Below are 18,968 nucleotides of genomic sequence, written 5' to 3'. Positions count from 1 at the left end.
CCATATGTTTCAAGTACTCTTAAACTGTTAAAGAAAATGGGAATTATTTGTTACTAACTTCTAAAAATAAGAAATTTGGGCTTTTCCAATAATTTCTGACTGTCACTGTACTCTTAATGCCTAGTTTCTGTGAGCTGTATAACTCTTGCTAGTTTCTACTCCAATGACAAACTATCAAATGAATACAGTCTTTTTCATTTACTCATCTCTTGTATGTGAGAACCACTAGCTTTTGGGCTTGTGTAAGGAATTTTGAAAATAATGCATTTGTCTTGCCCTAACTTTAAAAAGGCAAAATCCAGAGAATTCTTTTTTTGGGGGGTGGATAAATTAAAAAAAATACTAAAGAGAAAAAAATACTATATTTGTTAGAAAGAGAGGAACACACTTTCTTGATTTTTTTACTCTACCATGTGTAATCATCTTATAAAAAAAAGGAAAAACTGGAAAAGTTGTGTTCAGTGCCATTAGGATTGTCATTTTATTATTATGGCTCTATATTTTTTCCATGTCCCGAAGATAAGATATACCCCACAGTCCTGATCCTCTGAAATTGAAAGAAACAGATAGACTGACTCTGAATCAGGTCATACATTCAGTGGAGAGATTGTTCTCCAATGCTTGTAAATGCACTCAGTTGTTTATGAAGATGAGCCAAGCCTTTTCTGAGAGGGAATTTCACATTGCACCTTCTCAGTACTGGACCGCAGCTGGGGATTGGAGAGGCTGTCGGGGATTATGGAGACATTGGGAAGAATATGAGCAGAGGTCTTCCACTTGTATCAAAAAATATTCCAACCAGCTGTAGCTTGGGCAATGTGATGCAACTATCGCTTTGCCTTTTTTTGGGAACATTATATATTAGTTGAATCAGTATCCGTTTTGAAGGCCATGAGTGAATTCATTGTAACTGTTTAGTTGTATTCCTTAATGGCTTTTGGTTTTCTACATTTAAATGCATTCTGTGTTTTGTTCTGTATTACTGTGTTTGCCACAGTAATGTATTGCTCTGTATTTTTGTTTAAATTACAAAAGGACGAGAAAGAATATTAAGGAATTCTTTGAAAACTTAACTTCCTATTCATTAGCAAAGAAGAAACTATATTTAGACTACCTGGCTATATTTTTCATTATTATGCATTTCTCAAGAAGGGAGTTCATAAGACTTGATAGAGTTGAATATGGTCACTAATAATTACTGTAAACAGTCACAGTGAAGTCCATCCTGCATAACTCTGTGCTGAGTTGCCCTGGACTCCTTTTATAGTCCCCAGAGAGAGAAAGAATCATCTCCAGGGAGTGATTCAGCTCTCCTGAGACCTGAATTGCAGTCTGGAGATCTCTTTTTCCCATAAATGTGAGGTCTGTATTATGACATTTCCAGTTTCAGTTAGGCAGGATGAATCCAGACCTATTTATGTAATACAGAGATTTCTCTCTTAGGTAATCTGAGCTTGTAAGATACATTTCTTTTGGGTTTCAGAAGAAATGATGCCTGTTGGGGGTTCCTGGAAGGTGCACGCTGTGAGCGGAGACAGCCGTGGCTGCTGCTGTTTGAGCAGCAGGTGAAGGAGCATGTATTGTACCATCTCCTACCCAATCTACGTTACGGGTCTTGTCCCGTTCAGTAGTGAGAGGAGGACAGTTACGCTCTGAAGACCGTGATGTGTAGCAGCATATTCTTACATGTCTGATCACCTGACAGTCGTCAGGGTAAACCAGCCCTACAGTAGTGTAATTAAGCTGACTAGACTCTAGACAAAGATCTTCTTTGCTCTTCTGTTAGGTTTCCTTAAATCTTTTCCAACAGAGTTGTTTCTGTGAAAAGCCGCTGCTCCCTCCTCTACTGAATATAGTTGACATTTTAAGCTTCTGCTTCAGTGCCGTGCTAACAGGCTGCCACGTCCAGTCCTGCTTTGTGTTACTGGTTCATTTGGAATGGAGTAAATTGGGAAGGAAGCTGTCAATACATGCCATAGACAGGAAGGCTTTGCCGTAGTAATGCAGCAGAATGAGAAGAAAAACTTCTTTGTCTGGATGTATTATAAATTGTTGCCCTTTCTTCTATCAGAGCCTTCTCCAAGTTTTTCTTTAAGAAATGTTCCTGTTCTGAGATTAACGATGCCCTGTTTCTGTGGGAAAGTGAATTCCCGCAAGATTCTTCTAGATTGTCAGATAGAAAAGACATGTGACAAGTGCTGTAATGTCAGTCTGAGCCCTCCATGCAGCCCACCGCTGCAGGCAGAATTCGTCCATGTCCGTGTGATGTTCTCTGACTGATGATTATGCAACATGATGATGACAGGGCATTAAAATGTTCCCAAAGAGAGAACAGAGGTTCACAAAAAATTTCATCAGTTCAGAGTTTTTTTCTAAAACATCCCTAAAATAGCATTAATAGATTGTAAAACTAAAGTTCCTGTGAAATTTTTTTCCCAGTCTGCTGAAAAATGAAAATGGAAAGAGAAATAATGTGATAAAATAAATGAGGTGGAAGAATGGGAAGAGCAAAGACAAAAGTTGTGAAGAAGTAAGATGTAGGATATGCAGGAAGAAGAAAGACAGAGACTAAAGAAAGTGATAATGCACAGAAGCCAAAATGGATTATTCTTTTGAGGACCAGTACAATACTTGTGATCACTTAAAACTTGTGCAAAAAATCAAGAGCAGCTTTAAAAGGAAAAGGCAAGGAAAAAGTTTAGTGGAAAAACCCATGGAAAATGTGAGATCAAAGGGATTAATTTCACATAACCTTACATTCAACTGCGTAGAGCTTCTGCGCATGCTTGCAGTGGAGTACGGAAGTCTTATGTTCCCATGGTGTAAAGGTGTAGCATTAGCTGTTCTGAGAATTTACAGTAGCAGATAATACTCTTCACCAAAAGTGTATCTTCTGTCTACTAACAGACCTGGGAGAACGTGCAGGAGGGCAGAGCGGCCCAGTTAGCCTAAAGGAAATCAAAAGCTTGCCCATTGCAGACAGATGTGTCCTTACTATGCAAATGTTAGGTTTAAATTAGGAATTGTGAAATCTTTAGAGTTCTTCCAAATAGTGTGACTAGCTAGCGAGGGACACATTGTACTTTGCTTCTCCACTATGGAAGATTTATAAGCAGTAGACACATGGATTTATAGACAGTTCTTTAAGCAAATTCGATGAGAGGTTGACAAAATGTTTATTTTAGTTTTAGAAAGTTAAACATTAATGTTCCTACCTATGGCCAAGCTTTTTTTTTCTCTGGTATAGCTCTACCAGGTATCAGGAACCCACTGTCTGGAAGCAATGGGCCTGATTCTCAGTTCTTCTCAGTAGGCAATATGGTGACTAGAGAAAGGGTTGTTAAACCAGTTGCAGTAGGGCTCAGATAGGGCTTAAAATCTTGAAGTCTATGAATTTGCCTCCAGTTACGTATAAGTCTCAGATTCCTGGCAGAGTGGAATATTGAGGTTGCAGTGAACATTTCTTGGTGCCTGTAGGGTCCAGCCTTGGTCAGAGCAGGTCATGGTGGCAGGGGAAATGTGCCACAACCTCTGCTAGCACCTCCTGGTTTTTCTGTAGAGAAATGCAAGCTTCGGTTCCAGCCTCATGAGTTTAGTGCTGGACCAGGAAAAGGGCTCTGCTTCTTTTTACATTGGTACAAGAATTTGGCCTTAACATATGTTGGGTCAAAATAGATTGTATCCTGATCTGAGTGAGAGTGGTCTTCATGTCATCATCCCTTACTTGTACCAAAGGAACCCCTAGTGAGTTCACAAACATCCTTCTGCTTTTTTTTTGCCACACCAGGACCTTAGTTTCTGGATTTTACTAGCACCTATCTTTATTGCTACAAGTCATGGTTTCTTAAAAGCTTATTTAAGATGGGAGGTGGCTGCTGTAATTTAGGACTAACTTTTCTACAGTCATCTTTAGAAAAAGAAAGCAAAGGTTGGCATTAAAAGTAGTGATGCTATTTTTTACATTTTTCCTTTGTACTGAGGATTTGGAAAATATATCAACTGAGGTACATGACTTGACATATATTTAGGCCTTAACCACTGCCAGTCAGGCTTTGCTAATCTGGAATACTTGTTATCCTGCAAGGCGCAAGAGGATGCATAGGTACTGAACACGCGAGGAAAGCAACTATTTATGCATAATAGATGTATGTCGACCATTATAGGTAGAAGGATGTGTATACTTCTGTGGCATCCCTGTCCACTCGAAGGAATAAAAGGTCAGATCTACTGGCAGGAGGACCTGTGTGGTATTTACTGTCTTCTTGAGGGCTTTTGAGGATGCAGTGCTAGCAGGGTATCACTCCTGCCTTTCCTCAGGAGCAGTGGTGGAAGCTCCAGAGATTTCATAGTACCTGAATCCTACTCCTTGCTGCCATGCATGTTCCCCTGCTGATTCCTTCCTGTCCTTTTTGAGGTGGGTGTTCTGGGGAGCTGGAGGTGGGGATACAGGTAACAGGTCCTCTGGTGTATGCAGATACCACTTCTAGTTAACAAAGAAGTGGATTGAGGTGAAGAAATGAGCACTGGGAATGAAATATGGCCCCAAGGAAGAAGGGATCAGCTTGGGTCACACTGTTAAGGTCTTCCTTTCTGGATCCATGGAGTAGACAGGGTTGAGGCTTGGGTATACAAGATACCTTTCAGCTGTGGGTGGTTTCCATGACACAAGACTTTAGAGAACACTCTAAGGAGCTGGTGCTGTTTAGGGAAGCTGTGGTTTAAGTATGAGGCTGTGAATGCAGGAAGAGAGAAGGTTAAAAAGCAGTGGCAGGAAATACACGCTTTGTGAAAATGGATGTGCAGAGACGGTGGCACCTTCTTAGCAGCGGCAATTTAACTCAGCTTTGCTACAAATGTGGCTTGGTGGGGAGTGGGGAGGGGCCTGGTCTTCCAAAGGAAGCTCAGGAACCATATGCCCGTGTACCACATGCCAGCCTCCATCTATGCATCCTGGGCTCCCAGCTCAATTTGTGTTAATTAAGTAGACCACACATTCCATGGCTGGGGGTCTTTATTTAATGTCATAGTTTTATGGCAATAAAAATGATTTTGTCGTATCAGCCATGAGGCTTCAGTCAGAGAGAGACAGTGTTGGTTGCAGTTGCTGCGGGTGTCACTGTCCAGAACTGCTCGGTGCCTTCACCTTGCGTGGCTGGTGGCTTCTGTTTCATCCTTTCTCCCTTGGTATTTGATGGTGGTTACCACTGTGGAAGATGAATGGCACTGGCAGATGCCATAGGTGTGCAGCGCAGGCAGGTTTTGCACAGGAACCCTCCTGCGCTCTGCCTGGTTTATTTCTGATTTTCAGGAGTCCTGCTATGTTAGCCCAGGAGCCGCCCAGCACGCTGCACCACACAGATGGAGGTGTGAGCAACTGCCTGGTAAAGATCGGGGTGAAGTCGTTTGCTCTGTTTATGAACAAACCAAACTCGAATCCCAAAGTTTGGAGGTTAATGCTGGATTAAACATCTTGGATGCTGAAATTAGACTGCTCATTCAATGCAAAAATTTAAAATTAAATATTACATAGCTTTGGTTCTGAGCATTAAGTAGCTCTAATTTCAGTAGGTGTTCCTGTGCGTTCAGTGCTTTTGAACACCAGGATGTTCCTCTAAATAGGAATACGGTTGTTTCTCTGTGAGCTCCTGTGCACAGTGCCATTCGTGGCCTGAAACAGTAATTCCATTTTACTTCTCAGCATCTGATTGCACTGCCTTTCAAAGCAGAGAAATTTACTGAAAAGAAACATTTGCGCTGCAGAGAACAGAAAAGGGAGACAACTTGTACTTTTTCAGTGGTCTGATTCTAAATGTTCCTCCTGAATGCACTGGAAACATGTCAATGTACATAATGAGAGAGGAAATAGTGTACTTCAGTGTGTAACCACTTCTTATCTACTGAAGTTGGAAAATACCTGCCAAGCTGGTATACTTGACAAAGCTTTGCTTTCCAAAGCATTGTGCATTCAGTATGTACGCTCATTTTCCTTGTAGGTTGATGCTAAAACTGTTGCTAAGACAAAATTAATCGGACTGCCCATGCCATGAATATCACAGCACATCCCCTTTCCTCTTACTTGCTTGTTTGTGCTTAGCTTTTCAAATGCTATCTAATTTCCTAGCACACAAGTTCCTGCAGCTGGAACATCTGGAATTGAGCACAGTGGGCTCACTGCATGTTTCAGAGCAAGGTGTTCCACCCACTTGGTGGGTGCAGAGGAGTAGGGAGATGTTGTGAAGGATTAATGGCAAGCATGGAGAAGTGAACCTTCAGCCAGGAGGATTCTGACCAGTAATCCAACAAGTTGCCTAGTGGGAAGCTGAGTTTAAGCACTGCCTAAATTACTGGAGAGAGGTGATTGCTGTATCAGTTTGCTGATGTGTCTGCATTCGTCAGTAAATTTTACAGAGAATGGAAATTCTTCTGCTCCACATTTCTAGACACTAATTTCTGCCTGAGTGTATTCTTTCAGTTATGACCACATGCTTTAATGTCTATACCTTCCTGTACCTTTTATATTATGAGGGAACGAGGGAAATTACAATGAGATCTTTTTTCTAGAGATGACACACAGCAATTTAGTGTTGGGTCTGCAGGTTGTGCTGTACATATAGATTCTTAGAAAATAGTAAGATGAAAATATTATAGCATGAGTGGTCTAATTTTTTTTTTATAGCTATTTATTATTTGGGTATTTTTTTGTAAAGTCCTTTGTGTAATACAAAGAAGGATGTTAGCAACCCACTTACTTCAGGAAATGAGCCTTTCTAATGATGCACTTCTGTTTCATAAATTGCAAGACGGAGAAATTTGATTTGACGGATTTTGAGGTGGAAGTGAAGAAGAGCAGTGGACAGGGCTTGTATTAGTTAAAAGGCTGTCCGTGTATTCTCCTTGAAAGGACAGGAAGAAAGAAACCATTAGAGAGGTACAAAACTGCATTAATAACCTTTTATAATAGCATAGATGTTAACATCATGGGCTGCATAATGTGTTTTGGTTTGTTTTGAAGGTGAACTTAATGATCAGTGCTGTTTTAGTAAAGGAAAATGGTGAAACTTAAGGTCGTCGGTGATATCAGTTCCTAAATTTACATCCAACCTTTTAAAGGTCTGTTGAAATACAATATATGTCCCTTAGATGCCATTTCTAGAAGGAAAATTTAGACTAGGAGTCAGCCTGTTCCCAACTGAAACATTTACTTCAAGATGCAAGTAAGAGGCCAAAACAATTAAAATCATATCTGAATTTTACTGTTATGGCCTTTGCAACGTTAATTTTATTGCAGGAGCTGGGAATCAAATAGAAACATAAATGCTGTCTATCTTTTTTTTTCTGTTTGTGAAGGTTTGTTTTAGAAGACAACTGTCACAAGGATGGATCACTCTTACATAACAAGTTTGGGTGTTGTCAATGATACATCATTTTATGGGGTAAATAACCAGATTAGTTCATACTTTTATATTGCCTCTTCCTTTAATGACAGCTAAATGGGAATAAATTGTCTATCTGTTTCCAAATGTCACTTTAAGCCACCTGCTTTCTGAACTTCAGAGATGCTCACTAACAGCCCTGGTATTGCTTTGCCTCCCTGTGCTATTTATAGTTGATGTCAATGCAAGAAGTTGCTTATTTCTCAAACTGGCGTTCATCTGGGTAATTAGGGATGTATGCCTCCTTTCAGAATTGCCCTTCAGTGTTTCTAACAGACCTGTGATCAGAAAAAGAGACATATTGCCATTCCCCAGTTTCCAACAGGATTAGAACCCTATTGTTCTCTGAAACTGCAAAGTGTGATTCATGGGGTGTATAAGGCAGTGATCCCTTTTGCAAGGTTTCTTTCAAACTGCAGTTTTGCAAGTTTTGTGGTTCACTGTCTTCTCACATCTCATGTGTCAAGCTGGCTCTAAGAGCTAGCTAGCACACTCAACAACTGCTGGTGAAGACGAGGAGCAAGAAAAATAAAATGTGACTTGCAGAAAAGCTGGAGAAATCCTATTTATATGATTGCCCTGGATGAGTCAGTGAGGTGAAAATGAGATGGCTTGTGGTGTGGGAAGGCAACTGGGTCCAAGAGTTGTCATTCCAGCCTGTCCCCTGTGGCCTATTCAGTAGGAGGGACAGAAGATGGGATGAGAGGTAGGGAAAAGAGGGGACCTTGACAGGCTTGAGAGGTGAGCCCGTGTGAACCACATGAAGTTCAGCAAGGCCAAGTGCAAGGTCCTGCATGTGAGCTGGGGCAATCCCAAGCACAAATACAGGCTGGGTGGAGAATGGATTGAGAGCAGCCCCGAGGAGAAGGACCTGGGGGTGATGGTTGACGAGAAGCTCACCATGAGCCAGCAGTGTGTGCTTGCAGCCCAGAAGGCCAATTGCATCCTGGGCTGCATCAAAAGAAGCGTGGCCAGCAGGTTGAGGGAGGTGATTCTGCCCCTCTACTCCGCTCTCGTGAGACCCCACCTGCAGTACTGCGTCCAGCTGTGGGGCCCCCGACATAAGAAGGACACGGAGATGTTGAAGCGAGTCCAGAGGAGGGCCACGATATGATCAGAGGGCTGGAGCACCTCTCCTATGAAGAGAGGCTGAGAGAGTTGGGGCTGTTCAGCCTGGAGAAGAGAAGGCTCCGGGGAGACCTTCCAGTACCTGAAGGGGGCCTACAGGAAAGCTGGAGAGGAACTTCTTACAAGGGCATGTAGTGATAGGACAAGGGGCAACGGTTTTAAACTGAAAGAGGGTAGATTTAGATTAGATATTAGGAAGAAATTCTTTACTGTGAGGGTCATGAGACACTGGAACAGGTTGCCCAGAGAAGTTGTGGCTGCCCCCTCCCTGTCAGTGTTTAAGGCCAGGTTGGATGGGGCTTTGAGCAACCTGGTCTAGTGGAAAGGTGTCCCTGCCTGTGTCAGGGGGGTTGGAACTAGATGGTCTTTAAGGTCATGTCCAACCCAAACCATTCTGTGATTCTATGAAAAGCAGTTACTTAAGGCGTTCCACCTCCACAGAGTATCTGGGGGTAAAAGAAAACAAAACCAAACCCTTTATGTAGTTCCTTGACGAGCTTAGCTTTGATGAAGGGAGCTGGCTATGGTAGTGGCAACGTGGCCTTGTTGACAGTCAGGAATCACAGGGTAGAGGAAAATCAAGAGACTTGCACCTGGAAGAGGAAATGTTCACCCTTCTTTTTTATTAATTTCAGAGCTGAATTGATGCCCATTCCTAAAACATACAGTTTTATAGCAAGCAGGCATTTTAGATAATAGCACCAATTAAACACACTCCTGATTTGGCAGTTGTGAAGGCACCAATAATTCTGGAGTGACAGGAGATAAACTCTCATTATGAGAGACAGGCATTGACCTGAGAGATGGCTGACGTCAGCGTCATGGCAAGCGGTTGCTGAGAAAGTCACTTAGAAAATAGATTGCTTTTGCTGAGGGTTCCTGGTATTAGAGTGACTCCATGGAGAGATGGTTTTTGAAAGCTGCTGTCATTTCTTAATGCAGGTCTTGTTTTGCTGAGTACAAGAATATGTTAAAAACAGCTTTTCCTTTTGGTATATGGTATCTGAAAGTACTCACAGTTTCTGAATGGAGTGGGCTTTTTGCTTTAAGACTGGTGACAGCATCCTGACTGACAAAGGTGCTTCTAACTTTATGTAGTGGTTTTAAAGCTCTCTCATTTTCTCATAAGCAGGCTAATGGGTAAAAAACCTCCAGTTGGCACATAAAGACACAGGCACATCATTGCATTAACAGAGGGGATACCTTTTGTTTTAAAGCCATTTGTGGGGAAAAAAAACCAAGACAAAATCCCCAAAGAGGCAATGATCATCTAAGATGCTACATGCAGCGAGGTGTCTGTGTTGACCTCTTTGGGGATCTGGAGAACCCAGGGGTATGCCAACGGCGAGAGTCTTGCGGGACTGATATGTCAGTGGGCATTGGTCCAGCACCAAGCACAGCATCCTCCAGGCTGAAATCATGGGGTGTTTCTTTGGCTCCACCCTTAGGAAGTCTGGGGAGGGAAGTGGGAGGAATGAGAGGCCATTGCCTTATTAATTGCATCTCTTGTATTCTGTTGCTGTACAACGATTGTTCACTTTTAGGATTTCCCTTTATAATTGTAAATCTTTAAAATGGCAATGGAAAGTCTGTCCCATACAGACTTGTTTGTCTCTGTCTTGATTTTTCAGATAGCCTGAAGAAAGTCATCATACACCAGAAATGAAAGCTTACAGACATCAATAATCTCTTACTTTTTGTGTGTGTGTATAATGCCTCAGTCTCCAGAAAGATTTAATCTGTCCGTTGGGTCCTATTTTGCCCTCTGTGCTGATGGCACCCTGTTTCTCTTTTCCTCCCATTGCTCCAGCAGAACAGAGCAGATGTAGGTGGGGGTACTTCAATATGGGCTGTCAGGTGTGCAACCACAAAAACCCTTCTAGAGGAAAAAGAGGAGCCTAAATCTCAAGAGGGACTAAATGGGTATCCATGTCCTGTAGCTCATTGCCTCCCAAGAGAAGGAATAAAAAAGGGAAAGGGGAAAGGAAGAGCAGAGGGGAAGAACTGAGGATGCAGAAGGCATGGAACTCCCAAAATGGACCTTTGGGGTGGGAGACGAGTCTGCTAGAGCATGAGGAAGTGAAGCTGAAATGACAAGGCAGGGACGTCCCAGCTCTGTAGGGCATGTCTTTCATGATCGAGCCCTGCCCTCCTGAGTGAAGGCCTCTGTTGGGGGGTGTTAATTTCAAACTGCTGCCAGGATAAAGGCCTAAGAAACAAAAAGGAAGTGCTTTCTTATCGGGGTGTTGTGTGCAGACAGTTTAAATGGATTATGTAGCCATTATTTGTATTCCTGATTGAAATGCACAGGCTACTACATCTGCAGTAGTTCTCTTGACATTTCTGCTCTTGGAAGCTTTCCAAAATCTGATTGCTTATATTATTTCTCCATCTGTCTTTTCTTCTTCTTAAAAAAAAAATCCCTCCTGCAGAGAAGAGTCCATGTAAAAATAGTATTGAAGTGGCTTAACTCAGTTCTATGGATTTTCTTATCTGAGTTTTTCTTATGTGCTCCTTTAGTCCTGTAATCATGGAGGAAGTGGAGCAATATGAATGGAGAAATATTAGAGAGAAACAAGGAGATTAAGGTGGGGGGGATCTTCAGAGTAGTGCCATCCGCTTGATGGGAGGAGGAGGAGGAATCAGAAGGCAGCTAAGCATGGGAAGCAGGAGACTTGCTGTGGTTTTACTGGGTCAGCCAGATGAAAGACACCACTTGCTGTCTGCTGAGCTTAATTTCAGATCATGACTCGTGGGTCATTTGTACGGATGTCAAGACAGGGAGATGAAAAGAGCTGTAGTGAATTAATGACATAAGGAAGAAGTTTTTTATAATGAGGGTGGTGAGACACTGGACCAAGTTGCCCAGAAAAGTTGTGGATGCCCCGTCCCTGGCAGTGTTCAAGGTCAGTTTGGATGGGGCTTTGAGCAACCTGGTGTCCCTGCCCATGGCAGGAGGGTTGGAGTAGGTGATCTTTAAAAGTCCCTTCCAACCCAAACCGCTCTATGATTCTGTGATTATGATTTTATCTAGCTACTTTCTTCAGGCAAAATGTGTCAACCATTCTGAATTCCTGATTATGCAACACTGTCATTTTAATTTGGTTTTGGTTCAGTGAATTATCTTTTCATGTGCTTTGGCCATGTTTTGCATTTGCTCCTTTTTCTTCCATTACACCCATTTTACAGAAAATGTCTTCTTTTGCTTTCCTTCTCTAAAAGTTCACTCCACTTGTAAATGAATCAAATGAGAATTACCAGATCTTTTTTCCCAAGTGGCCTATGTTTTAATGGATAAAAGATGAGATTGGTCAATGCAGAGATTAAAAAAAGATCTATTTTCGTGGATTGCAGAAATTCTTTTATGGCTCCCGAGCCAGTATCGTTGTCTCTTTTTGTTTTCCTTGCTGAGACAATTGGAAAATAAAATAGATCTGTTGACTTGGCCTAACCTGCCTTCAATCAAAGATAGCTTTAAATTGTTTTGATGGGATGATTTTCCCTTAGAAAAGTGCAGACTGATCTAAGTAGGACTGTGTTGTGTTTCCTGGTTAAAAAAGCATATACTTTCCTACAAAAGTACACAAGAATTGTTTGGCTTTCTTATTCCTATTAAGCTCCATGTTGTAAGTCTCTGTTATTTAGCGTAAGCAGAATCAAAATGATGTAATCAAAGCGACTTGTCTTTTTACTTCATCATACCAGCATCCTGAAACGATCTGTGGTTATTCTGGTCCTTCTCTGCTCTGCCTGTCCTTCCACTTCCCTCCCATGCTCTCTTTTTCTTTAAAGTTTTATTGCTCATTCTTCTTTTAAAATATACATGTATATAGGGATATATTATGGGATGGAGATTTTGATTCCTGAAGAGGTGTTTTGTTTTTTTTTTTTATTTTCACCTCTTGTAATTGATTTTCACACAGTGGGATTTAAAATGACACTGGCCCTATCAGCTTCTTCCTAAATTATATAACTTCTTGGTTTCTCAGCACTCTGTAAAGATGAAATACAGTAGCTGCAGCACAGATGAAGAGGTCAGTTCTCATACATAAAATACCATGTCTACTCTTTCTCCACTTGTATGTTACATGTCCTATTTTTTTTATAGGAGCAGATGACTAATTTCTAACATATTAACTTTAAAAGCTTTATATTCTCAGAATATGTGTACTTTTAGAAACTACTGAATTCCAAGACAATTTTTTTTCTGCAGTATATACTGAAAAATAAATGGAATGGAAAGTCAAGGAGCTCTGTATTTTGTGCACATAAATTATGAGTACCACAATGTCTAAATATATGTCATTTGGGCACCCAGTGATCTTGGAAAGCTGTGGGATTGGATCTGCAGGAGGCCACTGCAATGATCAGTACCAGACAGACACTGGACTGTTGTATCTAATTCCTATTCCTGCTGCAGAGTAGGAAGAAGCTTTCTGTCTGATTTTAGGTATCTCCAAATGAATCTTTATATTGCTTTAAAATATTTCTATGCAAATACAAACTTGGCATTAATCTTACAGTCAGACTAAGTAAATTCAATCTGGATTTACCAAAATCACACATTTTTCTAGAGGAAAGTATTATTTCAGACAAAATTTGGAAATCATAAGAAATTCCCAGTCCAAAGCTTGACTTCTTCCAGGTTTTGACTTCGGAGGAAAGTTCATTTTTTGAGCCTAAACCATTCTGAAAGTGGAAATCTTAACTGCCTGAAACACTGGAGCTGTGCTGAAGAAGCGGGGCACAGGTATTTATGCTGCCAGGGTTTCAAGGAGAAGACCCTGCCTGGTCCACGGAGCTGGAGCAGAGCCATCCGTACACCACTGCAACGGGCAGGAGCAGGAGGTGCCTTCTGGCCCTTTCCCGGCTGTGCTCGGTGAATGCGGGTGCCAAACAGTGCCTGCATCCAGTTTGGATGGGCAGGAGGGTCAGGAACTCTATTGCCTTTTCCCTTTTCCATTCTTTTGAGTTTTCTGTAAAGACTTACGCAGGTTTTAATAGGTGTTTTTTGCAGGCTCCTAATATGGTACGAAGTTAAGCCCAAATTTACTGAGTGCAGATAAACGCAGAGGTTATTGAAGTGCATGGAGAGAATAGGATACAGTCCCCTCATTTTTTTATGTTGATTTATGTTCCTAAATTCTTCCTCTTCCTCACATTTTTCACATGTGAGTGAGAGGTTTTACCTTTTCATTCGAAAGAGCAATTAACAAGGCTTAGCCATAACATTTTGATTTCCTAATAGTTACTTTTCATAGAAGATTAGCCAAGGAAAAAAACACACATTGTGAGATTAGTTAAGTACGTCTCGAAATCCTGCCAATACTTCCTGAGAAGGAAATGTGATTTACTGATTCTTATTTTGCATTTAGACGAAAAGCCTCTGATTTATATGGTAGGACTTCTAAATCTTGACAGTTTTATTGCATGCATCTAAATGCAGCTTCCATGTTTTAGCTTGTATGCTGTTTTCTTACAAATTCTGATCAGGTGGCTGTTTAACAGTTCTGCCTTGGAGCTGAGCTCTAGTTAGGAAGCTAAATGCATAAATGTTTCCAAACTCACTTGCCTCATTTAACATGCTGTGGCCTCATTTGTCCTCTGGGCTCTGGTTTTGATCACTTCCAACTGTGTTTAAATCACTCCTTGGCTTCTCTTTTTCATACTGTCAGACACTACCTCCTTGTCTCCTGTACCTTCTCTGTTCAGCCGCCTGTCGAGGCTTATGTCTGATCATGGGGATCTTAACCTGGCAATGCCAGACCAGCCTTGAGGTGTTCTTTATTCTGGGCCAAGGGGGAAAAAAGCCTCACTGTGCTTTGGAAAGACACGGTGTAGTGCTTTTTGATTGGATTCTTCTTTAAATAATGTCATTTACTATGATGCCTATAGATTACTAGTGTCTGGTAGTGGGTGCAGCTGCAATGCTTATAGCAATTCTGCTCTCTGTACTTATTGATTTAAAAATAATAATAAAAAACCGTGCAGGGCAGCTGTGTTCTACAATCTCTTGTTTCTATGTTTGTCCAACTCTATTCTGTGTCATTGTGAGAGAAAAAAAAATTAGGAAAAGATTGTTGCTTGTCACAGGCATAAATCTAAATGGTGGTTCAAGGGAAAGGTCATCCTTTTCCCCTGATGAGGACATGTCTTTACTTCAGCATGAAACTGAATTATGGTTTTAGGTTGTCTTCTTTAATATTGGTCTGTACTGCCTGTAAGTCCCACCTGCAGAAGGAAAGAGAAATCAGTGGTGGTGAGGCTCCTCATAGTGTATCTGGGCACGAGCTGCAGCTCAGGCAGCAGAAGCTGACAGCCATTACTGCCACCACAGAACTGTAGGTGGCTGCCTGGGAGTGCTGCTAGCCTTCCTCTGCCTTCCTGTTCTTCCTTCTCTCCCCCAGTGTCTCCTCCCAGTCTGCAGCTGGAAGGTTAAGAAGATACACAATCTGTCGATAAAACTTAATGATCTCTTTCATACAGTTGCCATGTCACTGCAGTGTTTGTGAGGACTGCCCTTCTTGGTATCTTCTCTTATCTTCTTGCTGGGAGCATGTTCCTCTGTGCTCGATCCACCAAGGTTGTAGTGGTAACTGTCCCTAAAAGTTAAGCAGCTCATCTGTAAATCTCTGAGAAGGAAAGAATAAAAAACGTGTGCTTACTGCAATGTGCAGAGCCAGGAGCTGTGGTCCCAAAGATCCTCCTCATGCCCATGACAGAGAGTGCCATCACTGAAGACACAACGGCTCAAACACCACTGACCCAAGAGAGTTTGTTCAAGCACAGGAGCACAGATGCAAGATGCATACTGAAAGAAAGTGAGGAAAAAGCTGAGAGGGATCATTTTGCCCTGGTATGGCGCAGGAATGTTTTGCTTACCAGGAGCTGAGTCTTAAGGCAAGGATCTGAACAGGCTTGTACCATCCTGGGCACTTACCTGCCTCTCAGGCATCAACTACTTCGTGTTTATTTATGCAATTTCCTGCAAGGCTTCTGGATGCTCTGCAACATAAATAAAGAGTTATGATATTTAAGTGTTTTTATGGTGTAGTGGCTTGGTAGATAACTCTGCAGAAGGATGCTACAGTCAAAGATAACAAAAAAAGCTTTTACAAATACATCAACAGCAAAAGGAGGGTCAAGGAGAGCCTCCACCACTTGCTGAATGAGGAGGGTAGTGTAGTGTCAGGGGATGAGGAAAAGGCAGAGGTGCTCAATGCCTTCTTTGCCTCGGTCTTTAATGTCAGGACCAGTTGTCCTCAGGAGACTCGGCCCCCAGAGCCTGAAGTTAGGGACGGGGGGCTGTGTGAACCTCCCATGATCCAGGAGGAGACGGTTAGTGACCTGCTGTGCCAGTTGGACACCCACAAGGCTATGGGCCCAGATGGGATTCACCCCAGAGTAATGAAGGAACTGGCAAATGAACTTGCCAAACCACTCTCGATTATCTACCGGCAGTCCTGGTTAACTGGAGAAGTTCCAGCTGACTGGAAATTAGCAAATGTAACGCCCATCTACAAGAAGGGTCGGAAGGATGATCCAGGGAACTATAGGCCTGTCAGCCTGACCTCGGTGCCAGGCAAGGTGATGGAACAGATCATCCGGAGTGCCATTACACGGCACATGCAGGACAATCGGGGCATCGGGGCCAGCCAACATGGATTCATGAAAGGCAGGTCCTGCTTGACCAACCTGGTCTCCTTCTATGACCAAGTGACCCGCTTAGTAGATGAGGGCAGGGCTGTGGATGTAGTCTATCTAGACTTCAGTAAGGCATTCGACACTGTCTCCCACAGCATCCTCCTAGACATACTGTCTGCCCGGGGCTTGGATGGGTGGACTCTTAAATGGGTTAAAAACTGGCTGGATGGCTGAGCCCAGAGAGTGGTGGTGAATGGGGCAAAGTCCAACTGGCGGCCGGTCACTAGCGGTGTTCCCCAGGGCTCAGTTCTGGGGCGGGTGCTGTTCAATATCTTTATAGATGATCTAGACGTAGGGATTGAGTGCACCCTCAGTAAATTTGCAGATGACACCAAGCTGGGTGGGAGTGTCGATCTGCTGGAGGGTAGGAAGGCCCTACAGAGGGATCTGGACAGGTTAGATAGATGGGCCGAGACCAACGGCATGAGGTTCAACAAGAACAAGTGCCGGGTCTTACACTTCGGCCACAACAACCTCATGCAGCGCTACAGGCTGGGGGAAGAGTGGTTAGAAAGCGGCCTGGCGGAAAGAGACCTGGGGGTGCTGATCGACAGCCGGCTAAACATGAGCCAGCAGTGTGCCCAGGTGGCCAAGAAGGCCAATGGCATCCTGGCCTCTATTAGGAATAGTGTAGCCAGCCGGTCTAGGGAAGTGATCGTCCCTCTGTACTTGGCACTGGTGAGGCCGCACCTTGAGTACTGTGTCCAGTTCTGGGCCCTGCACTTCAAGAAAGATGTTGAGGTGTTGGAGCGAGTCCAGAGGAGGGCGACCAAGCTGGTGAAGGGTCTGCAGGGTCTGACCTATGAGGAATGGCTGAGGGAGCTGGGGTTGTTTGGCCTGGAGAAGAGGAGGCTCTGAGGTGACCTTATTGCAGTCTACAACTACCTGAAAGGAGGTTGTAGTGAAGTGGGAGTCGGCCTCTTCTCCCGGGCAACTAGCGATAGGACAAGAGGACACAGCCTCAGGCTTCGCCAGGGGAGGTTCAGGTTGGACATCAGGAAGAATTTCTTTTCAGAAATGGTTATTAGACATTGGAATGGGCTGCCCAGGGAGGTGGTGGAGTCACCATCTCTGGATGTGTTTAAGAAAAGACTGGACATGGCACTTAGTGCCATGGTCTAGTTGACAGGGTGGTGTCAGGGCAACGGCTGGACTCGATGATCCCTGAGGTCTCTTCCAACCTGGTTGATTCTGTGATTCTGTGATGCTAGCTGTCTCTTCTTGAATCTCAACATGTGCATGTGCCTACTGAACCCACTGGTCCTTGGCAAGCTGTGACCTGCCTCCACAGCCGGTTGAAGAAATATGGTTCTGCCATACTAGGATGCTGAAAAGAGTCCAGGTACCTTAACAACTCCTACAAATCTGATCTTTCTTTTTACTATTGACATTCAAATTGAGAGCTAGAGATTTACATTACACATGTGAAAAAAAAAAAGTTGGACAATATCTGTTGATAAGCAGTGCTATGCATTAATGGTCACCTCCTTCCCAGGATGGAGACAGCTGAGCCACGTTGCTGTTGGTCTCAGTGTCAGGCAGAGGCCTAAGGACACCGCTGAATCAGGGCCCCTCTTGGGAAGCTGGGAGAGACTCAGAAATACGCAGCTGGTTTATTAAAGACTGAGCAGTAACACACTTCGTCATGATGCTCTCTATTTTGATTTAATTGACTGGCAACACTTGTCTGAAGAAAGTTCAGCTTCTGAGAAAATACTGACAAACTTGATAACTGCAGTACTTGATGTCAAGGTGGGTTTATTAAGCACAGAACTTAAAAATGAAGCCTTCAGTCTGTACCTAACAAAACAAACTTTGCTGTATTTTAAAAAACTTTATCAATATTTATTGATATCATTGCTGTGGATAAAAAATAAGACAATCCCTTCCTTTCTTAGGCAATTTCCTTTCCTAATGTTAAAGTTTTGCTACGTGGTGTAAAAACAGGGTGTATATTTTTATGACAGGAAAGTCTGAAAAATATCTTTTGTTATTTAAATATAAAAAATGTGTAAATCTTTTTAAACATACACTTTTTCAGGGTCCTACATCTTTATATAAATCAGAACTATGTAAGTACTACATATTCATTTTGCCTGTCACTGTTGTAAGTGGAATGCCTACCCTGTCTGCTTGAAGCTCAGGCCACAGGGATGCCCGTGCCACCCCCAGCAGCTGGCAGTCCTGGCACTGTGCACGGACACGGCGTTCAGGGCACTTGCAGCCTTGTCCAGCAGGAGATCTGGTGGTGGCAACGTTTTGTGTAGTCTAGAAGTGCCTTACGTTCAGTAAATGGGAGAAATCAAAACGAATGATGACACTTTTATTAAAGACGGATATTTTAAAATAGTAGAAATCTGCTATCTAAACCTCCAGTGGCTTCCAGCAGCCAGCAGTATGCTTTGAGCGTTAGGTCATCAAAGCACAGTGGCTTGATAACGGGAGCAGAAAACATGATTACAGAGGAGGACCTGAAAGGACCCAGGACAAAGTAGTCTTAAGAGGCAAGAGGCAATTTCCTTTGTAAGGAAACTTGAAAAGAGAAATTGGCTGTCATAATTCTTAGTTTAAAATGAAAGCTAAGACAAGGAGAAAACTGCAGTCATGGCCATGAAGAGAGCCGTAATGGCCCTGATGAACTTTGTAGGCATTGTCCATCGCAAGCCAATATCCAAATAAAAAATACATGTTTCGTGTAGGATA

General features: G+C 42.8%; 1 protein-coding gene across 6 annotated transcripts in view; it reads left to right on the top strand.

The window, feature by feature from the left end:
* The window catches only part of OXR1 (oxidation resistance 1), a 327,657-nt gene that overhangs the window by 138,833 nt on the left and 169,856 nt on the right, over window positions 1–18,968 (top strand). Inside the window, exon 1 of one of the 6 annotated variants that reach the window (XM_068397277.1) lies at window positions 7,405–7,433. The exons of the other annotated variants lie outside the window; for them this stretch is intronic. Within the exon in view, the coding sequence (XP_068253378.1) occupies window positions 7,414–7,433 (20 nt within the window). The 5' untranslated portion in view covers window positions 7,405–7,413. Of the gene's footprint in view, window positions 1–7,404; window positions 7,434–18,968 lie in introns of those variants that run through there. 6 annotated transcript variants of the gene reach the window in all.

The sequence above is a fragment of the Nyctibius grandis genome, chromosome 3 (genome assembly GCF_013368605.1).
Source record: "Nyctibius grandis isolate bNycGra1 chromosome 3, bNycGra1.pri, whole genome shotgun sequence".
In the NCBI taxonomy this organism is placed as follows: domain Eukaryota; kingdom Metazoa; phylum Chordata; class Aves; order Nyctibiiformes; family Nyctibiidae; genus Nyctibius; species Nyctibius grandis.
The sequence above is the reverse complement of the archived record's forward strand: the minus strand, read 5'-3'. Positions and strand labels throughout refer to the sequence as shown.